At 40.0% G+C, this 26,578-nt stretch overlaps 1 protein-coding gene across 5 annotated transcripts in view; it reads right to left on the reverse strand.

Moving 5' to 3' along the window:
* Window positions 1–9,670: 9,670 nt before the first annotated feature.
* The window catches only part of LOC127429122 (la-related protein 1-like), a 53,568-nt gene continuing 36,660 nt past the window's right edge, over window positions 9,671–26,578 (reverse strand). For 4 of the 5 annotated variants that reach the window (XM_051677941.1, XM_051677943.1, XM_051677944.1 and 1 more), the window contains 9 exons: window positions 23,857–24,276; window positions 20,114–20,237; window positions 19,801–20,006; window positions 16,129–16,238; window positions 15,806–15,963; window positions 15,574–15,718; window positions 11,222–11,331; window positions 11,005–11,132; window positions 9,671–10,597 (listed from right to left, as the gene is read on the reverse strand). In XM_051677941.1, coding sequence (XP_051533901.1) covers window positions 10,421–10,597; window positions 11,005–11,132; window positions 11,222–11,331; window positions 15,574–15,718; window positions 15,806–15,963; window positions 16,129–16,238; window positions 19,801–20,006; window positions 20,114–20,237; window positions 23,857–24,276 — 1,578 coding nt within the window. In that variant the 3' untranslated portion in view covers window positions 9,671–10,420. The remainder of the gene's footprint in view (window positions 10,598–11,004; window positions 11,133–11,221; window positions 11,332–15,573; window positions 15,719–15,805; window positions 15,964–16,128; window positions 16,239–19,800; window positions 20,007–20,113; window positions 20,238–23,856; window positions 24,277–26,578) is intronic. The other variant, XM_051677942.1, reaches the window with a different exon arrangement.

Below are 26,578 nucleotides of genomic sequence, written 5' to 3' on the forward strand. Positions count from 1 at the left end.
TCCCAACTTTGTGGGAACAGTTTGGGGATGGCCCCTTCCTGTTCCAACATGACTGCGCACCAGTGCACAAAGCAAGGTCCATAAAGACATGGATGAGCGAGTTTGGTGTGGAAGAACTTGACTGGCCTGCACAGAGTCCTGACCTCAACCCGATAGAGCACCTTTGGGATGAATTAGAGCGAAGACTGCGAGCCAGGCCTTCTCGTCCAACATCAGTGTCTGACCTCACAAATGCGCTTCTGGAAGAATGGTCAAAAATTCCCATAAACACACTCCTAAACCTTGTGGAAAGCCTTCCCAGAAGAGTTGAAGCTGTTATTGCTGCAAAGGGTGGGTCGACGTCATATTAAACCCTATGGATTAAGAATGGGATGTCACTTAAGTTCATAAGCGTCTAAAGGCAGATGAGCGAATACTTTTGGCAATATAGTGTATGTAGGGCTTTACATTGTTTAGATCAGTGTTACTATCAGAAATAATAATTGATTTATTTAGTTATTAATATTTAAATTAATTGAATCTAACTCAAAACCTCATAAGGGGCTCCAGTAAATGTAGTGCGCTACGTTTAGGAGTGGGTTTGGTTATCAGCAATAATTAATAATTAACAAAGATAATTATTAATTATTAAAATCAATAGAACATTGATGAGAATCAATGTTAGCTTTTCCTAATCCTTTAAATCAACAATTATCAAAGATAATCATTAATTGTTAACATCGATGAAACATTAAAATTAACACTAGCTTATTGACCATTCAAATTCAACAATCATCAAAGATAATTATCAATTATCAAAAATTAATAAGGATTAACATTGACGGGGCACCACCCTGGAATCAGGGACTAATAACCAGATAGTATATCAGTCTCAATATTAGATTGTTTTCTTAGGAAAATCGACATCCGAAGAATATTGATTTTCGGGAAATAAAACAATGAATGAAGGCTTGAATCCGAGCACTGACATCCTGTCAGCATGACACAGGCATATGCAAAACAAACCAAAACACTTCTCTTTGTAATATAACAAAATTTATTTATGCAGTAATATCAATTAATAATTAATACAATGTAGTCAATAAACTTCCGACTTACAACTACAAACTAAACAGTGATATGATTAGATATGGAAACTAAAGTAATCCTATAACACATAAGGTGTGTGTGTGAGAGTGTGTGTGTAAGGAGGGACGCGCACAAAATGGCGGACGTGACTCTCGTGGAGATTATGTCACGTGAGATTTCCGGCCAGGGAATATGGCCGTGAATGTGGGTGGAGAGAAACCAGTCAATGGTAGCTTAGGGACAAAGCTGAGCTTGATCACGAAGCTATCTACTAGCCAAAAATGTGTGCCAGAATGTTTGTGAGGGGTCGCGTGAGTGCGTGCATGTGTGTGGTTAGTACGAGAGAGAGATAGAGAATTAAGTGACGGCCCCAAAGCCGATTCTGCGATCGTGGGAGAGAAAGCAGCTGTTAGTTTATCACTCAGAAACGCTGTGGATGGCTCGTAAACCATTCCTTGTTCTTTGATTCTTTAATGGATAAACTCAGTTTGCTGGTCTCACCCACGATGGCGGAAATGCACAACAGCCCAATGTGGTTGGACCACAATACAGCAAATCAAATTCGTGATAATTAATACCCTAAGTATTAATAATGAGCGGACATAGCGGTTCGTAAACTGTACAAGCAAAAACCTTGGTACACAAGAATAACACACTATAATATTCTATCTCTGCCCAGACGTAAACCTCTTACTTGAATCGCATGAGGATGCAGAATGTGTGTTCATCCGTCCTTTAACTCAGACTCGGTTCCTCGAGGCTCAGGTGATGACAGGAGGCCGTTTCCTCGCTCTGTCAGCGGGCGGTACGGCTGCTGATTCTCGGCGGGCTGGCGGAGAAATTAGCGATGTTGACTTGATTGAAGATGGAAGAGAAATCTTTAATCTCTTCACTTCTGCAGGCAAACGGATGAAGATGCGGATTGCTCGGCAGTCTCCCTTGGATCCGTTAGAGTGTTCGGTGGAACACAGAGTAATCTCAACTCGTCCAGCGAGATGGAGATTGTATGGCCACAGTTTCAAGTCGGATGTTACTTCCTTGTGCCACAAGGCTACACCTGAGAGCAGCATTTCAGAGGTATTTCTACTCCTGATGATGTCATGGTTGAGATGCGTTTTGTCGTTTGCCTCATCCAATAGGAGTTGAGAGTTCGATCCTTTAGTGAGCAAGGCTTCATGGGATTTGTAGTCTGTTTTGGACTCCCTTTGTTTGATTTTGGCGTGATTTTTATCAGTATAATTTATGACCTGGTATGTGGGGGCCTGAGTTAGGTTTTACGACTGTGTTAGGCCTGCCTTTGTCTTCTATCTGAATACATGAGACCCAACACATACGTATTAGTGGTGCTTGCGGAGCAAAGCATCACTATTGTAGTCTCACATATTTATTAGTGGTGCTTGAGGAGCAAAGCATCACTATTGTAATCTCACATACTTATCATTATTCTTCTTTTTATTAGTGGTGCTTGTGGAGCAAAGCATCACTATTGTAATCTCACATACTTATTAGTGGTGCTTGCGGAGCATAATAATCACTATTGTAATCTTACTACAATCCCACGAATGAGGTGTCAGATTGACCGGCCTATTTACGACACCTGTGCTATGACTTTTCTAAGGGGTGGGGGATACGGTGCACTCCTGGGGGCCACAAAACCGTCCCAAAACGTCCCATTGATTTAACATTGAAAAAAATGTGTCGGATCATATCTCAGGATAAGAATTTCATAGAGACATGTAGGTGCTCTCATTTGATTCGGGCTGGCAAGCCGTCATCGAACATACCCTGTGTTTGGGGGTAAAATGTACCCCAGGGGGTAAAAAGGGGGGCAAAATAACGTCCCAATAAGTCCCATAGGGTACTATGGGAAGAGATTTTTTTCCCTACTATGGCAGTCAATGCAAGAAAGTTGTCAGGTCATATCTCCCAAGCAGAATGACATAAAGATATGGGGGTGGGCTTATTTCAATCGAGATACCAATCACTCTTTAAGAATCACCTTGGAAATGGCATAGCCACGCCCTAACAACCATTTATGGGACCCTAGCAACCACCCCCCATTAACTTCCATTCAAAATCTTCAGAACAGAATGTTGCAGACATTTGGGGATTGGCTCTTTTGAGTCAGGTTAGTAAGCAGCCAATAAGAATCACTCTGTTCACTGGCTAGCCACGCCCTGGCCACCATTTAGACCACCCTAGCAACCAACTCTATTGCTTTTAGTTAGAGTGTGATCTCTTCGGATCAGAATGTCCTAGAGACATGAGAGTTGGGTTGTTTTAATTGGGTGAGCAATCAGTCTTCAAGTATCATCATGGAATCTACTTAGCCATGCCCTAGCAACCATTTAGAGCACCCTAGCAACTATAACCCATTGGCTTCCATTCAAAACCACTAAGAAGGGTATCTCAGGATCAGAATGTCGTAGAGACTTCCGGGTTGACTTATTTCAATCAGGATAGCAAAGAGCCATGTTAAGTATCACCTTGGTAACTGCCTAGCAACCACATGGGCTTACCCTAGCAACCAAGTAACAAAACACATATCTCTGCACCAGAAAATCATAGAGACTTCAGGGACTTATTTCCCTCAGGATGGCAAGTAGCCTTGATAAGTATCACCCTGGTAACTGCCTAGCAACCAGATGGGGTTATCCTAGCAACCAAGTAACAAATCACATATCTCTGCACCAAAAAATCGTAGAGACTTCCGGTTTGACATATTTCACTCAGGATAGCAAGGAGCCTCATTAAGTATCACTCTGGTAACTGCCTAGCAACCAAGTAACAAATCACATATCTCTGCACCACAACATCGTAGAGACTTCCGGGTTGACTTATTTCACTCAGGATAGGAAGGAGCCTTGTTAAGTATCACCCTGGTAACTGCATAGCAACCAGATGGGGTTACCCTAGCAACCAAGTAACAAATCACATATCTCTGCAACAAAACATCGTAGAGACTTCCGGGTTGACTTATTTCACTCAGGACGGCAAGTAGCCTTGAAAAGTATCACACTGGTAACTGCCTAGCAACCAGATGGGGTTACCCTAGCAACCATTGAACAACACCAATATCTCTGCACCAGAATATCCTACTGTCATGGGGGTGGCCCCTTTCAACTTGGGGCAGTTGGTGGGACATCGTGGTGATGAATTTTGCCACGGCAAGCACCACTTACATTTTCTTCAGGAAATGTAAAAAATCTAGTTATTAGTGGTGCTTGCAAAGCAAAGCATCACTATTGTAATCTCACATACTTATTATTATTCTTCTTCTTATTCCATACAAAACTTTGGCACCTAACTCGTCCCGCACCATTTGTAGTAGACCCATGAATTAGGTGTCAAATCGACCGGCCTATTGACGACACCTGTGCTATGACTTTTCTATGTGTTTGGGGGTATGGTGCAACCCTGGGGGGCAAAAAACGTCCCAAACATTTTCCATAGACATACTATGGCAAGGGTCTCGCCCATAAAAACAATTTGTTTTCCCTACTATGGCAGTCAATGCAAGAAAGTTGTCAAATCATATCTCCCAATCAGAATGACAGAGACATGGAGGCGGCTCATTTCAATCGGGCTACCAATCAGTCTTTAAGGACCATCTTGGAAATGGTGTAGCCACGCCCTAGCAACCATTTACAGCACCCTAGCAACCGCCCCATAGACTTCCATTCAAAATGGCTCAGAAGGATATCTTCCGAACAGAATGTCGTAGACACTTGGGGATTGGCTCTTTTCAGTCAGATTAGTAATCAGCCAATAAGAATCTCTCTGGTCACTGGCTAGCCACACCCTAGCAACAATTTAGAGCACCCTAGCAACCAGCCCTATTGACTTCCATTAAAAATGGCTGAGAGGGATATCTTTGGATCAGAACATACTACAGACATGGCAGTTGGCTTATTTCACGTGGGTGAGCAATGAGTCTTCAGGCATCCATTTGAAAACTACTTAACCACACCCTAACAACCATTTAGAGCACTTCTGAGCAGAATGTCTTAGACACATGTGGGTGCTCTCATTTGATTCGTGCTGGCAAGTTGTGTTCGAACATACCCTGTGTTTGGGGGTAAAATGTATCCTGGGGGTAAAAAGGGGGGCAAAAAACTGTCCCAAAAAGTCCCATAGGGTACTATGGGCAGACATTTTTGTTCCTACTCAATGCAAGAAAGTTGTCAGATCATATCTCCCAATCAGAGTGACAGAGACATGGGGGTGGGCTCATTTCAATCAGGATACCAATCACTCCAAGTATCACCTTGGAAATGGCATAGCTATGCCCTAACAACCATTAATGGGACCCTAGCAACCACCCCCCATTAACTTCCATTCAAAATGTCTCAGAAGGATATCTTCAGAACAGAATGTCTTAGACACTTGGGGATTGGTTCTTTTGAGTCAGGTTAGTAAGCAGCCAATAAGAATCACTATTAGCCACTAATAAGTAGCTAGCCACGCCATGGCAACCATTTAGAGCACCCTAGCAACCAACTCTATTGCTTTCAAATAGAGTGTGATATCTTCGGATCAGAATGTCCTTCTGACATGAGAGTTGGCTTGTTTTAATTGGGTGAGCAATCAGTCTTCAAGTATCATCATGGTAACTACTTAGCCACACAACCATTTAGAGCACCATAGTAACCAAACACCATTGACTTCCATTCAAAATCACTAAGATGTGTATCTCAGGATCATAATGGGTTGACTTATTTCAATCAGGACAGCAAGGAGCCTTATTAAGTATCACTCTGGTAACTGCCTAGCAACCAGATGGGGTCATCATAGCAACCAAGTAACAAATCTCATATATCTGCACCAGAAAATCGTAGAGACTTCCGGTTTGACTTATTTCACTCAGGATAGCAAGGAGCTTTGTTAAGTATCACCCTGGTAACTGCATAGCAACCGTATGGGGTTACCTTGCAACCAAGTTACAAATCACATATCTCTGCAACAGAACATCGTAAAGACTTCCGGGTTGACTTATTTCACTCAGGATAGCAAGGAGCCTTGTTAAGTATCACCCTAGTAACTGCATAGCAACCAGATGGGGTTACCTTAGCAACCAAGTAACAAATCACATCTCTGCACCCGAAAATCGTAGAGACTTCCGGGTTGACTTTTTTCACTCAGGATAGCAAGGAGCCTTGTTGAGTATCACCTTGGTATAAGCCTAGCAACCAGATGGGATCACCCTAGCAACTGAGTAGCAAAACATATCTCTGCAGCAGAAACTCGTATAGACTTCCGGGTTAGCTCATTTGACTCAGACTAGCAATGAGCCTTGTTTGTATCATCCTGGTAACTGCCTAGCAACCAAATGGGATTACCCTAGCAACCGAGTAGTCTGTCTGTCCATCTATCTTAAACTTTCAGACCAGGCTTTTTCAAGCCATCCTAAAGTTTGTCCACAAACTTTATCTAGTTAATATTATGCCCTTACCCAAACCCCTAATCTAAACCTAAATTATCAGTAGAGTGTGTAAACATGATAGTAATCTGTTGTGTGTGACAGAAGCAAGTAATTGTCATGTATTAGATGGAAATGATGTCCAGCGACATCATTGGCTGTAGTGAAATTCATACAGATTCAAACGAATTAGCCAAATTTAGAAAAGTCATATGAATCCTTACAATTTCGCCATGAGTGTAGCAACATCCCAAAATGTACATACAAATATGTGAATGAAAACTCAGCTTCTCTGATCTCCAAAAATTAACAGAGTAACATTCTTGCAAGAAGCCAAAGTCTGAATGAAAATGTTTGAGATTTAGAAAAATTGATTTACGTTTAGTAAGGATTCCTAGTCCTCTAACATTAAGGGAAATAGTAGAGACAAAAGAATGATAATAATAAAAAAAATTTACAATAACATTTAAGGCAACAAATAAAAGGCAGAAAAGCCCTTTATTTTGTAAGGCAAATTCAAAGCAAACATATAGGCTATTAAACTGATTCCAAATGCTATAAATGTACATACAGTGATGAGTAAGAGATTTTACAACATAACTTTTCAGTCCCTAGGAAATGGTAGCAGGTTAACTGCATTGCTCAGTGAGCAAGAACACAACCATAAATGTGTCAGGTCGGTTCATTTTCCAAGGAATAATTTTATGGAGAGGCAAGGAGCTGTATCAGGTCCAGGATATTAAAAAGTATGTAGAGTCCTACTACTTGCAAGCAGGAAAAGCATTTCATGGTGGTGGGAATATTTCAGTTCCATCCACAAATCCTTCAACAAACGAAGCCTGTTTGTTTTCTTGCCTTTCCTTTTTCATGAAAGGCCACAATTTGCTTCATTTGCTGGAGACAGATCCTCAGATATCCTCGTAATCCATTCCTGCATGCCAGACAGCATCCCTGTAGAAACGGGAGGTAAATTGGAAGATGATTCCTTTAGGTTTGTCGTTAATGGTGTCTGGAAGTTTCATCGACATGAATATCCTTCGGGTTGGGAAAATCATCTCTCTTGCTCGACGGAATTCAGCTCAATTTTTTTTTTACTCGTGATTTATCCACACCAAATTGCATTTTAAGTTGTTAACTTCGGCACTCACAAATTCAACAGCTTCCTTCACATCAGTAATCTGTTTAGTGTTTTCACTTATTACCTTTCATCCTTGCAATTCCTTGTGTATTGTCCCCTACCATGTTTTCCAAAGCGTTACGAGCGAAAGCTCCTTGAGTTGTGAGAGTATAGTTTCAGTATCAGGGCTCTCGGTCTTCTGTTGTTTGACGGCAGGAAGATGAGGGAATTCTTCCTCACAGAGAATGATGCCTGGCTTGAGGTAATCACGCAGGTTCTAAGTCAAGTTTGTTTGGGTCTTGCTGCGTTTTATTAGCAGAGTTAACATTAGCTTGTGTAGACTCATTCTTTTTCAGGTCTTCCCATTTTTTTTAATTGAAATGGATGTAGCGTTCAACTAAAGTTAATTAGACATTAAATGAGAGATGAATAGTCCTTCTGACTGCACTATAAATCAAATTAAATACCTGAGATTGCAGAACTCACCAAATCAACTGAGATTACAGTGCCATCTTGAACTTTCCAATTTTACGAATTAGCCTTCCAGTTTTGCCTACAAATTGACATCATAGCTGAATAGCTCAATACCACCCGAATTTAGCTGCATCACCACCTACAGGCCAGGCCGATGTCTTGGGGGGACAACTGGGAACATTGTGATGAGGGGGGCTCAATCAGGTCCTCTGTGGTACAGCCTACTCAAGAGGAGATGGTGTCCTCTAATTGCCACAGGCCCCGTGAATTTAGGCGGCGACACTGCCTTCTGGTAAAAGGTTATAAATGTAACTAGTAAAATTATAAACGATGATTGCCTTTCAGGTACTTTAACTAAAAATCACCACTGGAAGTGCTACGACCAAACAAATTCCACCTCACAACATAACACCATTTGTGTGCTTGACCCCATTATTGCTTCTTGCAGCTATTTTAATACAATTTTCCCTCTTTTTTTTAACCAAAGCTCTTAAGAATCCTTTTTCATTGTGTTCAATAAAAGCAGCTAAACTGTTGCAGTTGTGTCACTCAAACACAGATACCAGGGAACTAGAGGTTGTAAGAGTTCAACAGCTGAGTTGTGTTTTTTTGACCATTTTGTAAATGTTTTTGTTTATTAAGGAAAAGCATATTTACTACAAATTACAAATCACACTAATAGCAAATCACATCCACCTATAATTCAGATATTATGAATATTAAGTGTTATGATACAAGATTTTCTTCAAGTATTTTACAGTTGTTCTCCCCCCACCCCACCCCCCACCCCCACCCCCACCAGGGATATTTGTCATGGTGATACAGCATTTTATAACAACTTTAATAAACCATATACAGCTATTTATATGGCTTAATGGATTATTTTGTCCTTTCCCAGTCATTCTAGCCCCTAAACCTCTGAAGATCCTCTTGAATAATGACATCAGTCCACACGTACAGATGACACTAATGTCTAATGCAGTAAACACTGCACAAGCTCACACAATGGATGATAGCGTTTTTCCATCTTTTCTGAGTTAAATAATTTTTTGTAATGATCTTAGTGATCACAAGATTTTCCTCATCAAGATTTGAGCACAACCACCTTGAAGTCCCCCAATAGAAAAGCTAAATGTTTCTTGCAAGTTATTATAAAATAAACCCTGATATTAACATAGCGCTTGAGAGCAAAGCAATAACTTGAGACATTTTAAGTAACAAATGGGCATAAAGTTCAAATGCAAGCCAAATTCAATGCGAAATTGAATACATTAGACAGGAAATTAGTTCAGTGATTATATTGCCTATGATCCAAATTCTGTTGGCAATTTGTGTCATAAATGATCATAAACAGAACGTTTGTTTTTTTCACAGGATTCCAGTTGATACCAATTTCCCTTTCATTCAGACCATCATCCTGTTTGTGGCGCCCACAACACGAGTGTGAAAGAAAATAAGCGATACTAAAACATACCATGACAGCGGCGTTAAAACACCATAAAAATTAAAATGCATTAGACTAAAAAAAAAAAAAGGTGAAGATGTAAGGCAAATATATCATCTGATCTATAAACAATAAATGACACGTACAGCCAGGTGCAAATGTCTCTTAATTTCTTGAATTCATATTTACACGGTGATAAACACTTTCATTTGGAATTGATTCACGTTTGGCTGCTTGCACAATTCTCATTAGATCTTCTAAATGTGCCGCTGAATGAGGGATGAACAGAACTAACATCAGCGTTCCTCTAATGTTCATTACAAGTTCATATGAAGAGTTGACTGCAGTGCTCATCTGTTGAACGCCTCCTCCTGTAACAGATTCCAGAAGTCAATCAGCTTGATCATGCTGATTTTGGCAGGCTGGTATGTCACAGTGACGCAGATGTTATGTTACAGCCCTGCCACTTTATAGTATTATTTGCCATCAAATTTAGCGACGACGACCCCCCCCCCAAAAAAACGCAACAAAATCATGTGGCTCGCACAGCGGCTCTGTGAGCATTTGCATGTCTCCTCATTATCTACTCTAGTCAAGAGCAAACATTTCAGTTAACACAATCTTTATGCACTAGAAAAAGAAAAAATTAAATGAGGGTGGAATCACATCGTGACTCTCCTGAAGATATAAAGTAGCACTAGCGTAAAGTTGCCTTAAAAGTCTCAAAAGCAATAAAACTAATTCAAAGTCTTGAATAAAACAAAGAATGGAAGAATCTCTCATGTGCTCTGCTGTCTCTGATTCAGAAATGTTTGCAGGTGGTCATGGAAGAGCCATGATATGACAGTCGTGAGCAGTTTGTTGGCGAGTCGCCGTGTCATGCGGCAGAGGCTGATGATCACTTGACGTCATGCGCAGACGCTCGCTGGCTTGAGTTTTTGGCATCATCTCTGGTGGGCGGGGCGGAGCCTGCAGCGACCGGTGTCTGGTTTCGGCTCGCCAGCTGAGAAGGATGCCGTCGCCGACCGTCACTACTGGAAGAGTGTCTCTTCCGACCACCGTCCTCCATGGGTGGCTACAGGACACAAATAACATCTTTATCACATAGTTTGCAAGTTTGACTTGATTAAGCATTATCTCAACATCCATTAGGATGGACTCTAGGGCTCCATAATTTGGTCAAATATTATTTGAATCATTGACAAATGTTGCATTTTCAAGTGTTTTATGATAAACATCTAACATCTAGTATTGTTGCTATTTAGAAATGAAGGCTAAAAGAACCATAAGTAAACTATCATCTTGTGTCTGAAAAATACTATAACCTGGCAAGTGATGCCTTTTATTTCCAAATAAAGTTAAGTTTTGCTCATGCTCTTGCTTTAGGAGTTATTACTTGCTCTCTTTAAAAGAGTCAAGCTCCGATCAGAGGAGTCAAACGTGAACAGAGTGGAAAAAGAACCCAATTCACTTTGTACTCACATCCACTCTGAAGTCCTCTAGACGTTTGAACTTGCTTAAATGCTCCTGAAGTTTGGACTCAATTTCCATGTTTTTTGTTTTAGAATATTTCAGAAATGCCCAAAACTTCTCCAGTCCATATAGCTGGCCTGTCAGGAAAGAAAATATATAAATGTATATAAATAATCAAGTGGTACAAATTTGAAAACAAATGAATGACGTGTTTGCACAAACAGACCTGCTTCATAGTCTTTGATGGTCTCCTCTTGAAAGTCTTTAAATATGTCTGGTCTGAACTTCCTCTCCAGTCCATAACTGTAAAACCTGAAGAGGCACTCAAGCCCATACCTGACAAACACAACATCATGACTGTCACTTCATCCTTCACTATTATTTTATGGGTGTTCAGACCCATGAAAAAAAAACATCATACAGAATATGAATGTGACAAAAAACATTTCCATTCATGAATTACATTTTATATATATATATATATATATATATATATATACATACACACACACACACACACACACACACACACATATACATACATACATACACACAGTCAGAAGTTTACATACACCTTAGCCAAATACATTTAAACTCAGTTTTTCACAATTCCTGACATTTAATCATAGAAAACATTCCCTATCTTAGGTCAGTTAGGATCATTACTTTATTTTAAGAATGTGAAATGTCAGAATAATAGTAGAGAGAATTATGTATTTCAGCTTTTATTTATTTCATCACATTCCCAGTGGGTCAGAAGTTTACATACACTTTGTTAGTATTTGTTAGCATTGCCTTTAAATTGTTTAACTTGGGTCAAATGTTTTGGGTAGCCTTCCACAAGCTTCTCACAATAAGTTGCTGGAATTTTGGCCCATTCCTCCAGACAGAACTCGTGTAACTGAGTCTGGTTTGTAGGCCTCCTTGCTCGCACATGCTTTTTCAGTTCTGCTCACAAATTTTCTATCGGATTGAGGTCAGGGCTTTGTGATGGCCACTCCAATACCTTGACTTTGCTGTGCTTAAGCCATTTTGCCATGACTTTGGCGGTATGCTTGGTGTCATTGTCCTTTTGGAAGACCCATTTGCGACCGAACTTTAACTTCCTGGCTGATGTCTTGAGATGTTGCTTCAATATATCCACATAATTTTCCTTCCTCATGATGCCATCTATTTTGTGAAGTGCACCAGTCCCTCCTGCAGCAAAGCACCCCCACAACATGATGCTGCCACCCTCATGCTTCATGTTTGGGATGGTGTTCTTCAGCTTGCAAGCCTCACCTTTTTCCTCAAAACATAACGATGGTCATTATGGCCAAACAGTTCAATATTTGTTTCATCAGACCAGAGGACATTTCTCCAAAAAGATCTTTGTCTTCATGTGCACTTGCAAACTGTAGTCTGGCTTTTTTATGGCGGTTTTGGAGCAGTGGCTTCTTCCTTGCTGAACAGCCTTTCAGGTTATGTCGATATAGGACTTGTTTTACTGTGGATATAGATACTTGTCTACCTGTTTTCTCCAGCATCTTCACAAGGTCCTTTGCTGTTGTTCTGGGATTGATTTGCACTTTTTGCACCAAACTACGTTCATCTCTAGGTGACAGAACGCGTCTCCTTCCTGAGTGGTATGATGGCTGCATGGTCCCATGGTGTTTATACTTGCATACTATTGTTTATACAGATGAGTGTGGTAACTTCAGGTGTTTGGAAATTGCTCCCAAGGATGAACCAGACTTGAAGGTCCACAATTTTTTTTCTGAGGTCTTGGCTGATTTATTTTGATTTTCCCATGATGTCAAGCAAAGAGGCACAGAGTTTTAAGGTAGACCTTAAATACATCCACATGTACACTTCAGGAGATCAGCAGTTACAGAAATACTCAAACCAGCCCATCTGGCACCAACAATCATGCCACGGTCCAAATCACTGTGATCAAATTTTTTCCCCCCATTCTGATGGTTGATGTGAACATTAACTGAAGCTCCTGAAATGTATCTGCATGATTTTATGCACTGCAGCCACACGATTGACTGATTAGATAATCACATGGATGATTGTTGGTGCCAGATTGGCGGGTTTGAGTATTTCTGTAACTGCTGATCTGGGATTTTCACGCACAACAGTCTCTATAATTTGCCAAAAACAAAAAACATCCAGTGAGGGGCAATTCTGTGGATGGAAATATCTTTTTTTTTAAAACATTTTTTATTTTATCCTTTTTCTCCCAATTTTGAATGCCCAATTCCCACTACTTAGTAGGTCCTCATGGTGGCGCAGTTACTCACCTCAATCCGGGTGGCGGAGGACAAGTCTCAGTTGCCTCTGCTTCTGAGATGGTCAATCCACGCATATTATCACGTGGCTCGTTGTGCATGACATTGCGGAGAATCGCAGCATGGGAGGCTCATGCTATTCTCCGCGATCCACACACAAATTACCACCCGCCCCATTGAGAGCGAGAACCACTCATTGCGACCACGAGGAGATTACCCCATGTGACTCTACCCTCCCTAGCAACCGGGCCAATTTGGTTGCTTAGGAGACCTGGCTGGAGTCACTCAGCACACCCTGGATTCGAACTCATGACTCCAGCGGTGGTAGTCAGCATCAATACTCGCTGAGCTACCCAGGCCACCGGAAATGCCTTGTTGATGAGAGAGGTCAACAGAGAATGGCCAGATTGGTTCGAACTGACAAAGTCTACGGTAACGCCGATAACCGCTCAGTACCATTTTGGTGAGAAGTATAGCATCTCAGATGAAGGTTGGCGCTGTTTTGGTGGCACAAAGGGGACCTACACAATATTAGGCAGGTGGTTTTAATGTTGTGGCTGATAGGTGTGTGTGTGTGTGTGTGTGTGTGTATCTATATATATATATATATATTATTTTTTTTTAAATGTCAAGCTGGTATAAGAGTTCTGAGATAGGACTGAAGGTAAAAGAAAAGATAAACCTTCAGTAGTATTATTTCTTAAAAGTGAAGGAATTGTGTTTTGAAATATAAAATATACGCTTTAAAAAATATTGAAATACAATTACGGTTTTTAAAACAGTTAAAATGAATAGTATAACAATATTTATGTTGTCTTGATAAAGCCAACATACTGATATTCTATTTAAAGATGCAGTAAGATTCAAAAACCCTTGTTATTATTGACACCTGTGGCCGTTAATTGAACTGCATCCAGCTACCCGTTGCTCGTGCACACACTCCATAGGGACGCGAGCATCGGCTAAGACAATGACGTAACGTACAAAGAGACTACGTGATTCACCGGCATCATGCTGACAGATGAGGTAGCATAATTAAAATTACACAGTTATGATTGTTTAACTACGAACTTTGAGACTGTATATTATATTTGACTCTCCAGCGCTGGAACAGGGCTAAAACAAAGTGTGGATATAGGTCTGACTATGCGAGTCTGTAGTTTGAAGTAATCACTTTTCTTTGCATGATACATTGACTGCATTTATACGATAGCCTATGTCGGCATTAGCTAGCTAGCCAGCTTTATCAATAGCTGTTAGCTAAATTTGGTGGATGATGACAGTAGCTGTTTATAAAATAGAATGTACATTATAAATATTTTGACAATTCAGTATTGATGTGATTCCATCACAACTGTCATTTTGATATATTGATGCGCTATTGCTTTATAATACTAGAATGTATATATTTTCTGTATAACCAAGTTACATTACACTAATGAATGGGTCTTTTTGCATTATCTTGAACTTTGTCTAGCAATCATTTCATGTGTTATTGTAGTTAGGTAAAATGACACAGATCAATCCTTATGGCACTATATTTCACATGCTTTGCAGTTTTGTAAGCTTACCTGTCCAATAAGAAGAACACCAATTCAGGGTCAGTTTTGATCCCCAAAACCAAACGAAGGTCCCTCCAGGAATCAAATGCCCTGCCGATGTTCACTCTAGCTTTCGCTCGATCACGTTCCCGCTTAGCCAGATGAGATTCAGTAGATAAATGTTTTTTGTTTTTTTGGCTAACTCAGAGTTTGTGTAGGAGTCAGTGTTGTGCTGGGAGCCGGACGTTTGCTGGATTCCATCTCTAAGATAACGTTACCTAGTGTTGCAGTTTGTTGTCGCTGTTGAATAGCGGAAGAAAAGCACCGAGGCAAGGCTCTCGGGAGCGCGCATAAACGTCACATCCTTTGGATTTCCCCGGCAAAAGCGACCCGCTCCCTTCGCATGAAAATCAGTCTACAGGCTTTAATAGGCAACCTAGGAAGTCTGGGAAGGGCTAATTTTTTAAGTTGTGTTACAAGCCGTTCACACATTGGCAAAAAAAAGGCAAATATTACATGAAAATTGTTACATATTGCACCTTTAAACTTATATTTCTTTCTGTCTGTCTGTCGATCTGTTTGTCTTACTGTAAGACCTTCAAACCCCAAGCCTTCAAACTTTTTTTAAACTTTAAGGCCAGGCTTTGTCAAGCCAAGATCAACATTCAGATTCTTGATCAAGTCCAAGTGCCAATCATGATCAAATGAACAATATCTGATATATTTCATGATTTTTCATGGTCTATATAAAGAGGGCATCATACCTGTATCCTTCCTTTCCGTCTTCCACTACGAGCTGTCTGAATTCCTCGTACATCTTTCTGTTGAAATGATCTCGCAAGAAGAATGACCAGAAGCGGAAGAGTGTGTTCATCTCCTGAGACTGGCCGATGCCTAGCCGCTTGCGCTCTGCAGGAGACACAAATCAGCCATGAGAAGACGTCGTGATTCTCACATCTGATTACACCTGCTGATGAGAGTTATTCTGGAACTCACCGTTGAGGCAGCGCCGCCGGTACTTGTGATAAACATGTTGCGTGAATCCGTTCTCTTTGAGCAGCTCGTGTGAGGGGTGCTGGAACTTGGGCAGCGACTGTGGCGTGCAGCCGTAATTCCCTGTCCCAGCGGGGCCTTCAGAGGGAGATGCATTTGAACTACAAAGAGAAAAGAGCCAATGAGTAATCAGCCTCAACTTGGAAAGGAATATTTGGGCATTTTGGCATTAACATCGCCTAGAACAATCACTAATGTACAACAGACAACCTACATGACCTTAAAGCACCACTGAAGATTTGTTGATAATACTGAGGTGTTCTCACCTGACCGAGGCTGTTCGTGAACGATGATGCTCTCTCGAGTCCATCACCCAGCCAACATGACACTCCATGGGTGGATTGGAGCTGTGTCGCGTCTTTCTTTTCCGGGGTGTCTGAAAAAAGGACAAACTAAATTTGCACGGACCAAATCTGCCCTAAATACATATAGGCACGGAATACACTCTACACAAGTACATGAACCATAGTTTCTGCTCAGAAAACTAGGGTTGCTCCGATAACAATATTTTGGCTTTGGTAAGATACCAGCCCTGGTACCTCAGATTTCTGATGAAATTACACAAAATGACTTGATTAAAAAAAACTGCATAAAGTCTTGCAGTTACATATTTCATGTTTTATGTTTCAATTACATGTTATCACCAAAACAGTTTTTAATGAAATAAATATATAATTGTCAACAAATATTGCCATTGTATTTTTTTTATATGAAAATTCCCATAATTTACCTAATTTTTTTAAATAGAAAACATTGGATTAATTCCAAATGAATTGGCAAAAAAAAAAATAAATAAATAAATAATCCTTCAGGAGCAGGACTGGCTACCCCTGGTGTAAATTATTCTATGTACACTGGCGACCAAAAGTTTGGAATAATGTACAGATTTTGCTCTTATGGAAAGAAACTGGTACTTTTATTCACCAAAGTGGAATTCAAATGATCACAATGTATAGTCAGGTCATTAATAACATGAAAAATTACTATTACAATTTGAATTTTTTTTTTCAGAATTTCTTAAACTACTTCAAAGAGTTCTCATCAAAAAATCCTCCACGTGCAGCAATGACAGCTTTGAAGATCCTTGGCATTCTAGCTGTCAGTTTGTCTAGATACTCAGGTGACATCTCACGCTTCCTATAGCACTTGTCATAGATGTGGCTGTCTTGTCGGGCACTTCTCACGCACCTTACAGTCTAGCTGATCCCACAAAAGCTCAATGGGGTGAAGATCCATAACACTCTTTTCCAATTATCTGTTGTCCAATGTCTGTGTTTCTTTACATACTCTAACCTTTTCTTTTTGTTTTTCTGTTCCAAAATTGCCCTTTTCTTTGCAATTCTTCCCATAAAGCCTGCACCCCTGAGTCTTCTCTTTACTGTTGTACATGAAACTGGTGTTGAGCGGGTAGAATTCAATGAAGCTGTCAGCTGAGGATATTTCTCAAACTAGAGACTCTGATGTACTTATCCACTTGTTTGGTTGTACATCTGGCCTTCCACATCTCTTTCTGTCCTTGTTAGAGCCAGTTGTCCTTTGTCTTTGAAGACTGCAGTATACACCTTTGTATGAAATCTTCAGGTTTTTTTGGCAATTTCAAGCATTGTATAGCCTTCATTCCTCAAAACAATGATTGACTGATGTGTTTCTATAGAAAGCGGTTTCTTTTTTGCCATTTGTGACCTACAGTGTATCCGGAAAGTATTCACAGCATTTCACTTTTTCCACATTTTGTTATTTTATAGCCTTATTCCAAAATGGATTAAAATTCATTATTTTCCTCAAAATTCTACAAACAATACCCCGTAATGACAACGTGAAAGAAGTTTGTTTGAAATCTTTGCAAATTTATTAAAAAAAAAAAAAAAAAAAAAAAAAAAATCACATGTACACAAGTATTCACAGCCTTTGCTCAATACTTTGTTGAAGCACCTTTGGCACCAATTACAGCCTCAAGTCTTTTTGAGTATGATGCTACAAGCTTGGCACACCTATTTTTGGGCAGTTTCTCCCATTCTTCTTTGCAGGACCTCTCAAGCTCCATCAGGTCGGATGGGGAGCATCAGTGCACAGCCATTTTCAGATCTCTCCAGAGATGTTCAATCGGGTTCAAGTCTGGGCTCTGGCTGGGCCACTCAAGGACATTCACAGAGTTGTCCTGTAGCCACTCCTTTGTTATCTTGGCTGTGTGCTTAGGGTCGTTGTCCTGTTGGAAGATGAACCTTCGCCCCAGTCTGAGGTCCAGAGCGCTCTGGAGCAGGTTTTCATCAAGGATGTCTCTGTACATTGCTGCATTCATCTTTCCCTCAATCCTGACTAGTCTCCCAGTTCCTGTCGCTGAAAAAAATCCCCACAGCATGATGCTGCCACCACCATGCTTTACTGTAGGGATGGTATTGGCCAGGTGATGAGCGGTGCCTGGTTTCCTCCAGACATGACGCTTGCCATTCAGGCCAAAGTGTTCATTCTTTGTTTCATCAGACCAGAGAATTTTGTTTCTCATGGTCTGAGAGTCCTTCAGGTGCCTTTTGGCAAACTCCAGGCGGGCTGTCATGTGCCTTTTACTGAGGAGTGGCTTCCGTCTGGCCACTCTACCATACAGGCCTGATTGGTGGAGTGCTGCAGAGATGGTTGTTCTTCTGGAAGGTTCTCCTCTCTCCACAGAGAAATGCTGGAGCTCTGTCAGAGTGACCATCGGGCTCTTGGTCACCTCCCTGATTAAGGCCCTTCTCCCCCGATCGCTCAGTTTGGCCGGGCGGCCAGCTCTAGGAGGAGTCCCGGTGGTTCCAAACTTCTTCCATTTACGGATGGAGGCCACTGTGCTCATTGGGACCTTCAATGCTGCAGAAATTTTTCTGTACCCTTCCCCAGATCTGTGCCTCGATAGAATCCTGTCTCGGAGGTCTATAGACAATTCCTTGGACTTCATGGCTTGGTTTGTGCTCTGACATGCACTGTTAACTGTGGGACCTTATATAGACAGGTGTGTGCCTTTCCAAATCATGTCCAATCAACTGAATTTACCACAGGTGGATGCCAATCAAGTTTTAGAAACATCAAGGATGATCAGTGGAAACAGGATGCACCTGAGCTCAATTTTGAGTGTCATGGCAAAGGCTGTGAATACTTATGTACATGTGATTTTTGTTTTGTTTTTTATTTTTAATAAATTTGCAAAGATTAAGCAAACTTCTTTCATGTTGTCATTATGGGGTATTGTTTATAGAATTTTGAGGAAAAAAATTAATTTAATCCATTTTGGAATAAGGCTGTAACATAACAAAATGTGGAAAAAGTGAAGCGCTGTGAATACTTTCCGGATGCACTGTAATATTGACCTGAAGACATGCCAGTCTATTGCATACTGTGGCAACTCAAAAACAAACACAAAGACAATGTTAAGCTTCATTTAACGAACCAAACAGCTTTCAACTGTGTTTGATATAATGGCAAGTGATTTTCTAGTACCAAATTAGCACTTTATCATGATTACTCAAGGATAAGGTGTTGGAGTGATGGCTGCTGGAAATGGGGCCTGTCTAGATTTGATCAAAAATGACTTTTTTTCAAATAGTGATGGTGCTGTTTTTTTTACATCAGTAATGTCCTGACTATACTTTGTGATCAGCTGAATGCCACTTTGGTGAATTAAAGTACCAATTTCCTTCCAAAACAGCAAAATCTATACATTATTCCAAACTTTTGGCCGCCAGTGTAATTTTTGTCTTTCCGAAAAAGTTTTTTTTTCTAGCTACAAAAATAACATCACATCCAGTTTATGGCACACACATTTGAGGGTAACTATCATCCTCTCAAGTACACAGTATTTCAATAACACACGTTACGTACAACAGGACTGCATACTGGCAATGTGTTGGCGTACTTGCGTAGAGTTCCTGTTCTAAAAGAGTAACAGTGCTGTAAGTTCATACACTTACTTTGGTATCTAGTGGTCGGCATTCTTTTACCACAGGATAGAAACGAGGTGTTTGTGTGGGGTCCTTCAGCCGAGGGGTACGAGGTGTTCGAGGCGTGCGTGCACTGCGGTAGTTGGGCGAGTCAGGCACTGTAGTTGGAAGTGAGCGAGCGATTGCGGAGGGTTCCGGGGCACCAAACAGTTTGTTAGCGAGGGCTTCTGTGGGGACTACAGAATGAGAAACAAACACCCGTCATACAGCAACACAGCATCTCTGAATATATGAACAAGAACACATACATTCTGAAGGCCACTCAACAAAACACAATACTCACTCTGCTGGGGCTGCGGTGGTCCAGGAGGAACTTCCTGGTTTGGGTCAACAGGCGGTTCAGGGGTCAAACAGTCAAACTCCTCTCGGCTGATCAGATGAACTTTCTTGAAGTTCTCCACTTCTTGCTGTAGTTCAGACAGAGCAAAAACCTAAGATATTACTTACAAGATATTATAAACAGTACAAGTCAATGGGGTAGGCGGTATAACCAAAAACTTATCACAGTAACAGTATATATAACACATTTTTATTTATTTAATATCCATGTAGAGGGTTCCCATATTTTTTGACCATTGAATTTCAGTTGTTTGTGAATACAGAATAAAGATTGTTAATCGGTAATAATTGAGATTATTTTGCTAATGAATCATTCAGACTGATTTGTGAACTGGTTTGACTAATTCATTAAAAAAAACCTTCTCAAAAATAATGATTCACTCACAAATCAAACATCATTATTAGGGTTGGAAACTGAAAACCTGAATCAGTTTCGTGACTTTCAGTTCCATTTAACGGTTTATTCATGTGCATTCTTCTTCCAAAGCAGAAACCGGAACAGCATATTTTAAGTGTTTCTAAATATTTTAATATTTAAAATAGTATTTATGTCATTCTACCCTATGCAATTTTCTAAAGCCATAAAGTAAATCATATACAGTGTCAAGAAAAAGTATGTGAACACTTTGGAATTACCTGCAGTTATGTATAAATTTGTCTTAAAATCTGGTTTGATCTTCATCCGAGTTAGAATAATGAACGTACACAATCTGTTTTAACTAATAACACAGATTATTGTATTGTTCTTGTACATACTGAATACATAATTCAAACATTCACAGTGTAGGTTGGAAAAGGTATGTGAACCCCTATGCTAATGACGTCAACAAAAGCTAATTAGAGTCAGGAGTTGGCAAACCTGGGATCCAATTAATGAAACGAGATTGGAGGTATGAGTTAGAGCTACTTTGACTTATAAAAAGCACTCAAACATTTTGTGTTTACTATTTACAAGAAGCATCTTCTGACGTGGACCATGCCTTGTTAATAAGAGATCTCAGAAGACCTACGATCAAGAATTATTGCTTTGCATAAAGCTGGAAAGGGTTACGAAGTTATCTCGAAGAGCTCAGATATTCATCTGTCCACAGTTATTCATAGACCACAAATTGCCTATAAATGGAGACGATTTAGTACTGTAGCTACTCTCACTAGAAGTGGCCGTCCAGCCAAGGTGACTCAAAGGGCACAATGCAGAATGCTCAATGAGGTAAAAAGAACCCTAGAGTGACAGCTAAAGACTTGAAGGAATCAATGGAACTGGTTAACATCTCTATTCATGAGTCTACTATACAGAAAACATTAAACAAGCATGGTGTCCATGGCAGGACACCAAAGGAAGCTGCTGCTTTCCAGCAAAAACATTGCTGCACGCCTGAAGTTTGCCAAAATAAACATTGACACTCCACAATGCTACAGGGAAAATGCTTTGTTGACTGATGAAACTAAGGTTGAATTGTTTGGGAAGAACATGCAGCACTACTTATGGCATAAAAAGGGCACCGTATACCAACATGAAAACATCATCCCAACGGTGAAGTATGGTGGAGAGAGCATCATGATTTGGGGCTGCTTTGCTGCTTTGTGGACTGGACTGCTTGCCATCACTGAGGGAAAAAAATACTTCACAAGTGTATCAAGATATCCTACAGGATAAAGTCAGGGTGGCTGTTTGCCAGCTGAAGCTCAGTAGAAGTTAGGTGATGCAGCAGGACAATAACCCTAAACATAGGGTTACAAAGTAAATCCACTACCAAATGACTTAGAAAAAATAAAATCCACCTTTTGGAGTGGCCCATTCAGAGCCCAGATCCAATAGAGATGCTGCTGAATGATCTCAATAGAGCCGTTCACACCAGACATCCTAAGAATATGGCTGAGCTGAAGCAACTCAAAGGAAGAATGGTCCAAAATACCTTCTGAACGTTGCGCAGGTCTAATCTGCAGCTACCGGAAATGCTTGGTTGAGGTTATTGCTGCCAAAGATGGATTGACCAGTTATAAATCAAATCAAATCACTTTGTCACACAGCCATATACACAAGTGCAATGCTGTGTGAAATTCTTGGGTGTAGTTCCGATCAACATAGCAGTGGTGACAGTGATGAGACATATACCAATTTACAATAACATCAAATTAACACAACGCAATTTAAACATACAACATCTTGAGTTGAATCCAAGGGTTCACTTATTTTTCAACAGTATTGTGAATGTTTAATGGGATGTGTTCAATAAATACATGAAATATTATAACTGTTTGTGTGTTGTTAGCTTAAGCACATGAAGATGAGATCACATTTTATGAACAATTAATGCAGAAAATTAGAAAGGGTTCACATACTTCTTGACACTGTATCACTATTTATCATATGAAACTATGTAAATTATGTATAAATGACTTCTGAAAATATTAGCCTAAACTTGAACTATAAGTGAGAAACACAATCACAATAGTAACTGCCATCACTTTTAAGATTTTATTGATTTCCATGACTTTTCCAGGTATGGACTTTTCCAGTAATGTTTCAAGGTTTTGCATGAGAGTGGGAACACTGCATGTGGTCATGCTTATTTTTGGATAATCCAGTCAATTAAATACTTAACGAATGAATGGTATTTCATCCCAGTTGATTATTGTCTTTTTACTTTGGACACAAACCAAAAAATAACTCAAAACGTGATTAATGAATGACAAGTCTGACTTGTAACATTTCAGTCTAAAACAAAACAGTAAAACTAATGTTCCTGAGCTAAGGATGAGCCATGTTTGAAGCTGTTGTACAATAGCCGATATACATACGCAGATGACCACTTCCACCTGTAAGCATATCAATATATTTGATCATAAAATAGTGAGTGTAAGACACAAAGGAAGCAGTCAGAGTCACAAGAACAAACCACAACCAATACACAGTGAAATAATATTGATTTTCCCATCAGTTCATGTGTTAAAGATCATACCTCTGAGCTTACTGGATCCATGACCCCCACACCTGCTTGTCAGACTGAAGCTAAGTGTAGTGTTTCTAGCAGCATGGCTAACACTGCTGCCGTTACTGCATGCACACATGAACAGCACAAAGAGCACCACACAAAGAGCACAACAAACACAAGAGCATTTTGTGTTGCCATTTCCAGAAACACACACCAGAATGGACACACACCTAGAATCTGGCAGAAGAACCACTGAAATTAAACTCAAATACAAGCACACATCTGGATAAACGAATGAATGGACCACACAATCAGCCCAATGTCACTTTAATACATCCTACATCTGCTGGAACTACTATAGCAAAAACTAGTCATTCACTGCAAACAAAAACATTTGTTTTCCGCAAATGCTTGTCAGACGTTTGCATCTCCTATACCTCGGCAGCAAAATTTTTGCAATAATGGACAGTTTAACACTATATGCAAACACTAATATCTGCCACTGTGACAACAGCAACAATGGACAATCCATCACTTCTGACAAAATTTACACTGAAGTGAAATGTGATTCTATTCCGATTTCAATTTTTTCAATAAAAAAAAAAATCTCTAGTCTATTTATGCCTCAATGTACCAGAGAACTATTCAAGAATCATCAGTAATCAACATACTAATTGACGGCAAATCCACACACCGATCCTGCCAGAGCTCTGCTTGAACAAAATCACAATGACATTAATGAGCAACTCACCTTGATCGTGGCATATTCAGGCTCATACGTGTCATCCCAGAGGTCTTGCTCATAGTAGTAAAGTCCATCATTAATGATTTTGACTAGTTCACTGGTTAGTTTGGAGCGTGACGTGTGATTTCCCGTGCGATCTCCTCCCGGATGTTTGCGCAGGTAAGGTGGCGTTTGAGTAACTATTAGAATCTTGTTGACGTCTCGATCGTCGATTTCACAGTCCGAATCCTCGTCCGACCAATCGGTGAAGGTGTTGCGTCTCCCGTCGATCTGCTCCATCTCCTCATCAAACATGAAGTCCAGTTCCTCAGGCTCCTCCTGGTCTTCAGCTGACACTAGACTGGACCGCACTGGTGTGTGTGCCTCTTCCGCTTTCTGCAACGAGCGTTTTAACATCAGTGCAACACTTGCTTCACACACGGACAGCTAGAAATTAGTAAAAATGTGATTGATTATCTGATGCATCGCGATCTTCATTTGAACAATCTCAATATTAGGAGTGGGCGATATGACCAAAATTCCATATCACAGTATAAGTCATTTTATATCACGATATAGTTATGTTTTTGTTCTGAAAAATTAACCAATTTTTTTTTTTTTTTATCCCCTTTTCTCCCAATTTGGAAAGCCCAATTCCCACTACTTAGTAGGTCCTCGTGGTGGCACGGTTACTCACCTCAATCCGGGTGGTGGAGGACAAGTCTCTGTTGCCTCCGCATCTGAGACAGTCAATCCGCACATCTTATCATGTGACTCGTTGTGCATGACACCGCGGAGACTCACAGCATGTGGAGGCTCATGCTACTCTCCACAATCCACACACAACTTACCACGTGCCTCATTGAGAGCGAGAACCACTAATCGCGACCACGAGGAGGTTACCCCATGTGACTCTACCCTCCCTAGCAACCGGGCCAATTTGGTTGCTTAGAAGACCTGGCTGTCTCACTGACAATACTCACTGACCTATCCAGGCCCCCTGGATATTGATATTCTTAAAAGTTTTGGTTGATAAAGATATACATGAAGATATAGGCATAAGCCTACTTTTACATCTATTTTGACGTAAAGTGATTCAAAACATTCTGAAAAAAATTATGTTTCTTTATTTAAAAAGATGTCCAAAGTAGCCTAATGGTAACCTGTCATGTCCATTGCAATGAATAAAAATGTTCTCAATCAATAAATTAATAAAATAATATTTGATCGGTTTATTTTCTACGCAACATTTTTCAATCCAAGCAAAAAAATAAGGCTTTTTATTAATAACATTTTTATTTTTATTCTGGAGCAAACACCTCCATCAGGTATTTGTTTTGAATTTAGCCTTCCACTGGACACTGCAAAACTTTTTGGCAACTATATAGCCTACTAGATATAAATGCACAGTTGACTAAGGTGTCATTTATGTAATAATTCCTGAGGGAATAAACTCAGTGTGATCGCTTCTCTGTGTTTGCGGAGGTAGAGACGCAGGTAGGAAAACTTGAGGGCATCAGCAACACTAAAGAACAGCGGGGCTTTTAGCGGAGAGGGTCCATTTCACACCACAGAGACGCAGTGTTTTATTAATCAGCTCTTCCTCATTTTCTCTCAGAATGTTAAGTGATTCGAACCCGAGGCACTCTCTCTCCTCCCACAAACGCTGTGCACGTGCAGCAGAAAGACCGCTTTCATCAATGAACGGGAGAAAACGGTTCCTTTAAATGCAAAAAATTTATTTCTTCTGAGTTTGACTTGATTTGGAGTCATCCTGCGTTCTGTGTTCATCTTTCTCCATGTTTGTCTCTCGCTATCAGTTTAATGTGCAGCAAGGAGGAGCATCGTGCACACAAATATTTACATACCGGAATATAGACAGTACTGAAAAATCTCAACTGGCTGACATTTTATTCTATACGATATATATCACCATACTGCCCAGCCCTACTCGATATCGATTCTTAAATCCCAAGATTGATCTTTTACTCTATACTCTCTACAATGCGAGTAAATCACACGTATATGTGACAAAATTTTGCACTATGCGACAAAAAATGTCTATGATTATCTACTGGCTGCTAAATGTTCAGATTTCACTCAGCAGTGATTGTGTAGTATAGTGAAGAAGTTCAGCAGTGAGATCCTTTCACTGCATGTTGAGTAAAAGTTTGGTTTGGAGATCCATGCAATCTATATGTCATTGCGTAATGCCTTTTTTAACACCCTTTCTGTTTTTTATAGTCAGTTGTTGATCAACAACAACAAACATAAGCATCTAATTCCAATCTGATGCGGTCTCGTTAGGTGCGCTCGTTCAATCAAAACAGTACAGCACTGCCGCCATTCTTAAAGAGACCGTACAGTTTTAGCTGCTATTTGTGTTGACTACAAATCAATATAAATAATTGTAAATAGTACAAAGTATGCATGTAAACAATAAACATTTGGGATAGGATGATATGGTTCTCACGATTCAATTTGATGTAGGATATAAGGTTCACAATTCAAAATAATCTCAATTCAATAATAACACTTAAATGACAAAATATTTCCGAAAATTTTCTGAAAAAATATTTGAACAAAATAAACATTATAATTTATAATCAAAATAAGGTTCTTTAATACACAATTCTCAAAGTTTAAAAAATAAGAGTTGCTCATATACCTTTTTCTGTAAGAAAAGATCACAAACAAATAAGCTTTCAACAATAGTGAGCTACCTTCAGGCTGATCAGCTGCAAAACAA

This window comes from Myxocyprinus asiaticus, chromosome 38 (assembly GCF_019703515.2).
Source record: "Myxocyprinus asiaticus isolate MX2 ecotype Aquarium Trade chromosome 38, UBuf_Myxa_2, whole genome shotgun sequence".
Taxonomy (NCBI): Eukaryota; Metazoa; Chordata; class Actinopteri; order Cypriniformes; family Catostomidae; genus Myxocyprinus; species Myxocyprinus asiaticus.